The following is an 11,126-nucleotide window of genomic DNA, read 5'->3' on the forward strand; positions in this document are numbered from 1 at the left end:
TGGGGGAAAGACGGAGCCCCCGGGCATGGAGCTGCCTCCGCCGGCTGCTTGAAGGGAGCGGGACGATCGGCGCGGAGCTGCCCGGCACGGGAACCACCAGCTCGGGCATCGCCCGGTGAGCGGGGCCGCCTCCGGCCGGGGGGGGACGGGACCGGGCAGGGGGGGAGTGTTCTGGCCACGCAGGAGGGTGTGCGAGAGCTGGGGGGGTGATGCAGGGTCCCCACGCACCCAAAGCAGAGAGCGGGGCAAGGTAAGGGCAGAGCTGAACCCCAATTCTCCTCCTCCTCCTCCTCCTCCTCGGGGCGGGGGCAGCTCACGCCCCCCCGTACTGACACTAAAACTGACCCCCAAACCCCCAAACCGACCCAAAGATGAGGTGGTCGGAGCAGCGGCGGGCAGCGAGCCGCTGGCACGGGCCAGTGCTGGCACGAACGGTTCAAGCCGGGCACTCGAGGAAGGCTCCTGGGCTCCCTTTGCTCCTCTTTGCCTGAATTATTTGGTTGTTTATGCATTCATTCCCAATAATGTCTTTTGCCGCTCCGTTTCTCCCTTCCCAGGGGAATTGTCTGGCTGTTTATCAGGGGTTTCCTGTACACACCTCTGGGAAAAGCCATGGAGCTGACTCGCCGCTTTACTCCGGCTTGCGTTTTTCCACCTCTTTGCATGCTGAGGTCCCAGTGTAATTTATTTGGGGGTGTTTTAATTTGCACTGGGATCGGTGAGACTCTAGTTTCAAACCTTTTGACTTCTTTTAATAGCTCCTAACCCACAAACACCTTCTTCCCCAGAGCTGGGCGCTGGGTGGCATCACTGCAGGAGCAGCTTGAAGGGTGAAACCTCTTATTTCTCTTTCTGTTCCAGTTTTCTTATCAGCTTATTGCAAAAACCATTTGGCAACCTGCTGCCTTCCTGTGCACGAGGCGGGGAGAAGCAAACCCCGCTCCCGGGGGGCCGCTGGCGCTGGGGAACGGTGCCCCCGGCACAGGGCTCGTGGCTGCTGAAATTGGGCCATTTCATTACCACCGGGCATGTGCCCCCAGTTCCTCTTCCTCATTTACACCCGAGCAAAGGGAACTTGGTGGCTGATGGGCTAAGGAGCTGCACTGCAAAGGGGGAGACCCCGACATATGCTGCTGAGCCCTGGAATGCAGCTGCATGCCGGGGCTTAGTGGGTTATAAAACCCCGAGAAGTATTTTTGAATGTCCTGGCACCAAGTGGCTTTACCCTGTCTCTGCCCGATGTGATTTTTATCTCTGGTTGTTGACATAAAGCTAAAGCTGTGAATCGTTTGCTGGCAGCGGAGCGTGCTGCCAGCCTCGCCATTGTCCCTCCTTAACTCTGAACATCCTCCTCCTCCATTAAAGCTTTAGCTGGAACCGGTCCACAAAGCAAAGACCCTTTTGCTCCCACAGGATGCTCCTCATAGAGGAGCAAATTATCCCCCAAAGTCCGCCCTGCATGGGTTTTTCTGGGATTTGGTGCTGCTTCGGCTTTGCAATAACTGCCAGTGCTGTGGTCGAGCCTGATAATAGTGTTATCCCCAGTCTCGGATGCTGGTTATCACCCAGACAGAGAGAATGCACTTGGTTTTGCTGGAGGGGTTGTGGTGTTGATGGGTGACTCCCTCGGTTTGGGCAGGAGGCTGTTAGGTTTCTGTGGAAATGTCATTTCTCCCAGATACAGGGCTTGTAGGGTGAAACAGTTAACAAAAGCAGGTGATCAACCAAAAACTATTCTCCAGGTCTGACCATTTCTTCCTCCAGTGAGCACCAGAAAATCGTGGAGGGCAAAACCAAAGTCAAACTCCTGGTATAAAAACCAGCACAGGGCTCCTTTCTATCTGCAGGAAGCCTAAAGGACGTGAGCACCCTGTTTTCCCCCTGCAATAAATAAAAATCAAGATTTGGGGGCTCACATAAGATGTGTCCCCAACCCCGTGGGATGCTGCAAGGTCTTTTGGAGGGCAGATGATGTAGGGCTGTAGGGAAAAAACATGCAGGGACCATCACCTTTGCTGTAGCACAAAGGGAAATGTTGAAGGGATTAAATATTGTCCAGGGTGATTTTTGCTCCCAGCAGGATCTGTCCCCGGAGACCTGCCGTGCTGGGAATCGAGTCAGGTTCAACCGAACGAAGGCGTCTTTAATTATGCACAAACGCCGGACCAATGGGTTTAATCTAATTCGCTCTAAAGCCACAGCTTTGGTTAACCTGGATGGACTTTCCATGATGTGGAAAAAGGCAGGAGGTTTTGGTACTGCCTGGGAAGCAGAGGCTTGAAGGGGGATTGATTCAGGGAGGAATTCAGGGAGTTTCTCGAGGGAAACCAGAAATTCCAAGAAAAAGTCATTTGGCTTAAAGGAAAACATTTTATTTGATCTACAAACAAGGTCATAAAGTTCTTTTTAAGTCGTTATATCATTTATCCAAACTCCCTCTCCCCTTTCTAGCTTGGGTCAAGTTACTGAAAAACCCTCTAGGAAACCAAAAGTCTTCCAGAAAATATACTTGTCATGGAGAAAACAAATTTAACTGTGCTGCTTCTCAGCCTGGGGGCAGGAGGGGAAACTGAGGCACAAGGCTACTTCAGTGGAGCAGCTCTGCTTCTGCCAGCCAGAGCGGAGCTGCCCAATGCCCTCCAAGGTGCTTTTTTGGGGAAAAGAATAGAAACACAGATTCTGTGCAAGCTTATTTTGGGAGGAGTGAGGTTTTCTGGCTATTTTTGGGGTGGGGGAAGGGGTAAGTCAGACCCATGGGGGTTAAAGGAGGGGCATTGCCTGGGGCTCTGGGCAGGGAGTTGGGTAAAGCCCCTCAAGCTGCTTAAAGCTTGCTTTTGGGTGCCTCCAAAATGTATCTTGGAGGTATCTTGCCTTGGGATGGCTGAAGAGAAGCGCCGGAGAGTGGTGGAGAGGGTGGGACCGGGACGGCTGGGGATGTCCTCAGCCCACGCTGGTGGCCAGAGCAAGCCTGGAGGAGAAAGGAGCTGAAGGTCACCGTGGCAGAAAGGAGCCAAATGGAAAGGGCAGATGAAAATCAGGCAGTTTGGCCAGGCTCAAATTTCAGCCTGGTCCTATCTCACGTTTCCCAACCAGACAGGCTTGGTAGCATCCGAATGCGCTGTCTGTTTGCTTTTGGTTGCGGAGAGTTTCAACCACGGTCCCAAAGGAGAGAAAAACGGTGCCAGGTCGTTTGCTTCCCAGCGTCTCGAGTAGTTCCTGATCTGGAGTGAGGATTTTGTTGAGTCTACTAAATGCCTATAAATTAGGGCAGGGAAAACACCCACACTCTCCTGATGTCTATTGCAAAGGAGTCGGTGGGGAAGATTCAGTAAATGGATCGTGGTTTCGACGTCCAGCGTAAAATGATGGGAGCTGCGGTCGTAGTCAGTGCGACTGCGTTCGATTTCCCAGGGATTTGCACTGGCAGAATGAAGGGCTGCATCTGTGAGGTCCTGCCGGTAAATTAATCCACATTAATTATTGGGGAAGGTCAATTAAACCTCATCAACCCCCCTGTGAAAATGCATTCATTGCAGCCGTGGTTCGGTTGCGCTTTGTTTGCTTCCGTGACTTTGCTTCTGCTGGCAGCTTCCCAAGCACAAAACACTGCGGGATGGATGATGACCTCTTGGGATGGCTCCGGGAATGCTGAAAGTGGGGCAGAAACCAGGATTAAAGCCCTTTACTCAGTGATTCAGTGTCCAACCCATGGTCCCCCTGTGCTGGCCCTGGGTGCTGCCCATCCCTCGACTGCCCGTGACCTTCTCCAATGACAGCCCCCTCCTTCCCCATATTGACTCATCTAAATATCCCCTGCCTGGTCATGGTAGATACTGTTACGGGAGCGTTTTGGGATGCTGCCATCACATGCACATGCCTGTGGGTACATATATTTGAGGGCATGTGGCTGCCGGGATTGTAACACCGGTCTGCCTGGGCTCCTTTCATCACAGAGCTCCTCTCCCGTGCTGCCTTCATCCACTATAGCTGAGGGTACCTGTTTTCTGGGAAAAAAACCCCACATCCCATGGGATAAACACGTCCAAGGCCACACTGCAGAGAGAGACATGGTCCAGCTGTTGCAACCAGGTTCATCCAGACCTGACACGTGGTCCAGCATGGAGGAAGCTGGTCGGGGCGATGCCCTTGCTGTGCACGGGTGGCTGGAGGGCACCTAAAAAGCTGTGCGTGCTCACCTGCATTCAACACCAGAGAAAAAAACCTCCTGCCATGACCCTGGGAAGGGCTGGGAGAGCCGATGTAGCAGATGCAGGTGGTCCTCACCAAAGCATTGTGGTGGGTTTGCTTTTGGTAGTTACAGAAGCATTTATCCTGCTTGGCATCCTCAGGGATCGCTGTTGCTTTCTCCCTCCCCTCATCCCCGCGGGGGGCTCGATGCATTACTGTAAGAGCTGGCGTTCGTGCCATCCAGCCCGCAGGCAGAGGAAAGGGCAGCTGCCAGCTTTTGTGCCTTCACATGCCTTGGCTGGCTGTGTCCTCTGCAGCTCGCTCGCTGCGGATGCAACGGGACCGGGGGCGAGGGGGTGGACTGCAGCCACGGCCCCAGCAGACACAGCAGGTTTTGTCCTAGGGATTCTGGACAAAAGTAGGGGGAAAAAAAAAAAAAAAAAAGGCTTTTGCATTTCCAGAAGGAAAAGGAGGGAGAGCATGACGGCAAGGACAAGGCTGCCTTGTGAGCGGGGTTTTGTCTCCGTGATTACCCCATTCAATCAGACCAGAGAGCCCTGTTTGCTCCTTGTCCTGAAGATGGAGATGTGCATCTTGGCACACCCATGGCTGCGGTATGGCCTGGGGCAGCCTGTGCTGCCCTGCATGCTGGAAGAGATTCCCCACCTTGGCTTATGGATGGGTTTCAAATGCTCGTTGGGTTTTCTAGATGGGTTGCAGGAGCCTGCAGGGGGGGGGGGCTGGAAGATGGGGTGACCTTGCCCCCATCAGTGCTTCAGAGCTGGGCGATGGGTTGTCTGCAGGGGACAGAGGGGATGCAGACGTAAAGACACAGAGAAACCACATGCGAGGCTGAAGCCTCTGGAGCTCTGTAACCCTTCCCTGCGCCTTTTAGGGCACCTTGTGTGGCTTCTTTCGGTCGCGGTGGCCTGTCCAACCCATTTAATTGGCTGCCAGGTCTGCGGGCAACCTCCGTCTCGTTGGCCGCAGATCTGCAAAGCTCAGAGGGAAGGAAGAAGCTGGGGAGAAGAGCAGCTGGAAAGTGTTTTCCCATTTGCCCGAGCACTGCCAATCCTCTCCATCTGCAGGAACAACCCTGTTGCCGAGGGCTTGAGGGAAGCAGGATGAAGGGTGATGGGACCAAAGCTGAACAGGACACAGGAAAAGCAAAACCCTGGGGCCAGGAGAGAGCAGGATCAGTCCTGGCTCCTCATGTTCATCGCAGAGTGGTTCCCAAAGTTATATTTGGTTTCTGGCAGATGTTGCAGATTAGTCGGGGTGTGAGCGTGTGTGTGGTTTCTGCCCACATCCTTGGGAAGCGTGAGCCTCGGCCAGCGCTGCTTGTGGTCTGCAGGGGCAAAGCACCAAAATGGGGGAAACATCATCAGGGATCATGTCTGTACCATACCTGGACAGGTTGTTTGATCCAGTCTCTGGAGCAAGGACTGAACTTATCCCCATGTGATGGGCTGGAGGCATCACTTCACCCCTTCTCCATCAGCTATGAGTTGTCAAGGTGCTTTTTAATGCCATAGTGCTTCGCTTCGGTGAGAGATCATCCAGGTTGGCAACTTCTAGGAGACCCTCATTGCCTCCTTCCCTACAGGATCTGAATTGGAGGTAGGTGCAGGATAGCTCTGGATCATTTTGTGCTTGTCTGCAAGAAAGAGCATGCCCACGCTGTCCCACAGCATGGTGGCATCAGGTTAGAGCTGAACCATTTAGCTGAGAAGGCTGGTATTGCTCTTTTCCACCTAAAATCATGGGGAGATTTGGATCAGGGTACATCCTATGTACTCTTTCAAAGAGCAACTTTTCTCAAACGTTTTCTCCTGCAGTAGCTCCCAGTCTCTGAGCTCCCACACTGGGTTCATCTCCCTATATCCCTGTTTCTGCAGGCTCCCCATGACAGGGTACAGCACTGTGATCAAACCAGCCTGTTTTACGGGAAGGGAGGCAAATGCGTTTTAATTTGATTCCTGGCTGATGGGCTTGCTGAGCGATCATGTGTCAGCTGGGTCGTGGGCTGTCCCCGACACACAAAAGGGCCCTTGTCCCTCCTGACAGAGACAGTGCCAGACTCTGTGTGTCTGCAGAGACTCTTTCAAGTCCATTTTTCTCATCTCAACTGGTCATTCCCATGCATAAAGCAGCTTTGCACAAGCATAGGCAGACTTTCTGGGGGTGATGCTGAAGGAGCAGGTCTCAAGGCCAGGAAGCAGGACCAGCGAGATGGCCACCATCGGCCCAACACTAAACCCATTAAAAACATATTCTCATCATGAACAACCAGCCTAGGCAGGGCCCCCGTGGTGGACAACGTGCTGCCTTTGGCAAGGTCTGGTTACAGGGGCCTCCAGACATTTTGGTGGTGTTTGCTCTACCAGAAGGAGCTGAGGACCTCTGAAATCAGGGCCCTGCCAGTCACAGGGATTGCTCACTGAAGAACATGGTTCCTTTTTCTTGCCCGTTCTGCCTGGGGTTTAGTAGGACCCACCTTTCATGGTGCCAGCTGAGTCACTTCTCGTGGATGGTTAAACACAGAATGCAGCATCTTTCCTGTTCTGTAGCGCCTGAGACCAAGTTTCTGTGTGAACCCGGTGGGAAGGGTCGACTGGGATATTGAACTGGGCTGCAGGAGATCTGAGTTGGACTTCCAGGTGTGGCCTGGGATTTGCTGGTGACTTTAGAGCAGCTTAGTTCCTCCTCTGTGCTCCAGATCCAAAATGAGGATAAATAAACCTCCCTTCATCTGCTTGACCATAAGTCCTTCATGCTAGGGACTACCTCGGTTGTGTCAACACCCAACTCAATGAGGCCATGGTCTTTGTGGGTATGTGATGTGCTGGCAGGAGACCTGCATTGCCACCTCTCGAGTCATTGTCACCTGCACTGAGATGGCACTGCCTGCCAGACGGCTAGCCATGCTTGCGGGTAGCTTTTGGATAGACACAGCTAAGTGTTGATGGCAACCTTGACAGGAGGATAAGGGAAGGGTATAGTAATAGTATATAGTAATAATGACAGCACGGGCCACACAATGTGTCACAGCGTTGTGGCACAGGTGTTTTCTCATCTAACCCACCTCGTCCAGGGACTCCTTACCTCCGTGTCCTTACAGCCTCTTTGCTTTCCCCCCAGGGTGATGGCGAACCTAACAACTCCTCCAGCCTGGACCAGAGTCATCAACAGCTCCTTAGACCCAGGTGGTGCAGGAAACAACGCCTACAAGTGCATATTTGTTGAGGACTTCAAGTATGTCCTGCTGCCTGTCTCCTACGGCATCGTGTGCGTGGTGGGGCTCTTTCTCAACCTGCTGGCCCTCTACGTCTTCATCTTCAGGATCAAGACCTGGAACGCCTCCACCACATACATGTTCAACCTGGCCGTGTCGGACACGCTCTACGTGGTCTCCCTGCCCCTCCTGGTGTATTATTACGCCATGGGGGACAACTGGCCCTTCAGCGTGGTCTTGTGTAAGATAGTCCGCTTCTTGTTTTACACCAACCTCTACTGCAGCATCCTTTTCCTTCTCTGTATCAGCATCCATCGATTCCTGGGCATCTGCTTCCCCCTGAAGTCGCTGCAGTGGGGACACGTTCGCTATGCCCGGAGGGTGTCAGTCATCGTGTGGGTGGTGACCGTCGTGTGCCAGTCGCCTGTGCTCTTCTTCGTCACCACCAGTGTGAAGCGTGACACCATCACCTGCCACGATACATCCAGGAAGGACCTCTTTGGCCAGTTTGTCATTTACAGTTCGGTGATGCTGGTGCTGCTCTTCTGCATCCCCTTCCTCATCATCATCGTCTGCTACTGCCTAATGGCCCGGAGGCTGCTGCAGCCCACGCGGGGGATCTCCCGGCTGTCCCGATCCAAAAAGAAGTCGGTCAAGATGATAATCATCGTCTTGGTGGTCTTCATCGTTTGTTTTCTTCCTTTCCATGTCACTCGTACCTTGTACTACTCCTTCCGGAGCTGGGACTTGAGCTGTCAGACCCTCAATGCTATCAATTTAGTCTATAAGGTGACTCGTCCCCTAGCTAGCACCAACAGCTGCTTGGATCCCATTTTGTATTTCTTAGCAGGACAACGATTTATGAAGTTTGCGGGCAACAAAATGCCAGGGAAGCCTCAAAATGAAATGGCACTGGGCATTGTGCCTACCAGTCACCTGGGAACCAGTGACAACACAGACATATTATCCAAGGAGGTGAAATCCTAGCTCTGCTCCGGCATGGGCAGCACCATCTCCGCGACAGAAGGTTTTATCCCAGCTGTGAAGGGAGGTCAGGATGCTTCGGGGCCCGAGGCTTTTGGTGCTTGCGGTGCATTGGCTTGCACCCACTTCAGCATGGTCCGTGTTAAATGCAGTCCTCTGCTCGTTGCTGTTTCAAACGTATTTTTTCAGGAAGATGCTGCTGTGGTTATACACACAAACCCCATATCTCTGCCTCGTCATCCAGGCCTGCCTCTCCGTTCAATGCTGAATGGCACCTCTCCACCAGTGAGGCTGGGTAACCTCTATCATGGTGGCCAAATCTGCTAAAAAAAATCACTCCCTGAATGTCTTAGATCCTTTTCTAAAGCAGAAACATTGTGTGCAAAAGGTCCCTCTAAAGAAATCCATCTGCCTTTCTCCAGATTCCGTGGCAGAGAGGTAGCAAGAGTTTCTATATGCCTTGGCAAGGGAGGAAAGGCTTTTGGCTGATGAGGACAGTCAGCTGCGGTTCTGCTAAACAGGTTGATGAAAATGTCAAGCGCAAATACCACCCGCAGCGGGAAAGGGTATCCCACAGCTTTGCATCCCTGAAGAAATGCTCTCCCAGCTTCAAGCCCTGGCATCTGCTGGCAGAGCCGGGAGGGGACTCCTAGCTCCTGTCCAAGGGCTGGCTTCCCATTAAAAAGGGTGCTGGTGGACCTTCCATCCCACTGGAGTATACTGGTACCATCCCACTGGAGTTTACTGGTACCATCAAGCAAGTCCCCTGTAGTTTTTTCCAGTGGAGTCAACATCTTCCTAAAGACCCATTAGTGCTTCCCAACAGCAATATTCACCCTTGAAAAGCTTTTAGGAACCCATACCTTTCTTTCAGCTGCTAACTTTAATAATCATCTCCAGCTCATTAAGATTTAGGGTAAGCTCTCCAGGTCTTGTTTTTACCCCCCTTACTAGTGAGTCATGTTTCTAGAAAGAAGCGAAGACCGTTGCTCATCCCCTTGGCTGAGTGCTGCCACATCCTCATTGCTGCTCGGAGGTGATGCCCTCTGGGACCTTTAGCAGCTTGCTGTGACCCAAAATGCTGCCCAAATGTTGCTGTCTGGTCTCCTCATAATCCCAGTGCTCCACTGAAGCCAGTCAGCATATCCCTTACTGACAGTGCGGAACTTCCCTGGGAAATTTGGCAGCGCTAAACCCTGGGTTTAGGAGCCATACCAATAAACATGGTGCTAAGCTTAACCCCAGTCCTGTCTGGATTTGGCCTTGCATCCCCCATCAGCCAGGACAGTTCAAAGTAAACTGGAGAAAATATCCACAAAACACTTCACCAGAAGGTCCACTTGGTCATTCTTTCTGTAATTGTTGGGTTAGACAGCCAAGAGCCCAGGTCCACGGTTTCCTTGCCCAGCCTTGCCACGAGGATGCTGATTCCTTACCCCAAAAATGAAAATTGCTTGTTCTGCAGCACTGGACGAGTCATATTTTGTAAAAGCAGCCTTGGCTCTATTTTAGGATTAGACAAACACATTTGATCCTGGTTTAGACCGATTCCTCAGATGTCTTCTTATTTTCTCCCATCCCTCCTTCTTATGAAGTGGCTTGGTGGAGATAAAGACATGCCACAATGTAACCAGTAGAGTTCAGTCAAGGGTGACTGGGACCATTCAGGGTTAACTGGGAGGTTCCCGTGGTCCCGGCTCAGCGGAGCCGTGGTCCTGTGCAGGGCTCTTGGCCCAACCAACAATGTCACAACCACAGGAGGCAAAGGAAGGGACTGTTTCAGCTCTGAGCACCATTGGCAAAGAAAAATAGCACATTTGTGGAGTGGTTCATCTCATCCTTGAGTGAACTTTTAGGACACGGTTGGGTTAAGATAGGACTTGCACCGTGGCAGCACCTTTTTTTCCTTGTGCCTGTGAAGGAAGCTTGACTTTATGAGGAGGGTCACAGCGTAGTCACCGGGGCGAGACAAATAGTTGGGAGAAATTAATTCAGCCGAAGCACTGAACTGGTACAAACATTACTCCAGGCCAGGTCTTGCCTGGTCTCCCACACTTGCCAAAAACCAACATGAACACCAAGTAATGTGCTCTGAATAATTCAACAAAAATGTGCTCAAAGTTCATTCCTGCTTGGTGATCCCACCTTTCTCCAAGCTGGCATCAGCCAGCTTCAAACCACCACCTTGGGCAACACTGCCAGTCCCATCAGGGAGGTCCCTTTGTGATCCTGATCCCGCACAAGCTAACGGCACTGTTCAGATGCAAAGCAGTTGGAGAGGTACCAACTGGAAATTTATATAGAGAATTTTTTTTTGTTTGTAAAAGCACTAACTTATACTAAAAAAAAAAAAAGTGGGTTTTGTGACAATGACTGTACATTTTTATTTTTGTAACATGCAAACATCTCATATTTCTTATAGTAAATAAATTTATTTCTACTATGAGTGCTCTTCTGCTGTCTCCTCTGATATGTACAGAGGGGATACTGGGGATAGAAACTGGGTCGTTGAATGTCATAAATGTATTTCAGGCTCCAGATACAGCTGTCCACGTGTGGGCCCACAGTAGATACCTCCAGCATCTGAACTCCTGTAGCAGTCCGTGGAGGAGGTGGTCACCCCAAGAGACAAGTCTTCTCATCCTTGCTCAAGGTGAGATGGAGCTGAGATGGAAAGGGCTGCTGGAGCACCCCCCAGCCCAGCAGCTCACTGGGGAGA

At 51.9% G+C, this 11,126-nt stretch overlaps 1 protein-coding gene across 1 annotated transcript; it reads left to right on the forward strand.

Moving 5' to 3' along the window:
• Window positions 1–7: 7 nt before the first annotated feature.
• P2RY2 (purinergic receptor P2Y, G-protein coupled, 2) lies at window positions 8–10,775 on the forward strand. Its single transcript, XM_010576633.1, has 2 exons — window positions 8–115; window positions 7,330–10,775. The coding sequence occupies exon 2, from the start codon at window positions 7,334–7,336 to the stop codon at window positions 8,408–8,410; it is 1,077 nt and encodes a 358-aa protein (XP_010574935.1). The 5' UTR covers window positions 8–115; window positions 7,330–7,333; the 3' UTR covers window positions 8,411–10,775.
• The last annotated feature ends 351 nt before the right edge of the window (window positions 10,776–11,126 follow it).

Source organism: Haliaeetus leucocephalus, unplaced genomic scaffold, assembly GCF_000737465.1.
Source record: "Haliaeetus leucocephalus isolate CR32 unplaced genomic scaffold, Haliaeetus_leucocephalus-4.0 Scaffold536, whole genome shotgun sequence".
In the NCBI taxonomy this organism is placed as follows: Eukaryota; Metazoa; Chordata; class Aves; order Accipitriformes; family Accipitridae; genus Haliaeetus; species Haliaeetus leucocephalus.

Coding starts and splice junctions, on each gene's coding strand:
- P2RY2 (XM_010576633.1), top strand. CDS start 7,334: ATGGCGAACCTAACAACTCCTCCAGCCTGGACCAGAGTCATCAACAGC.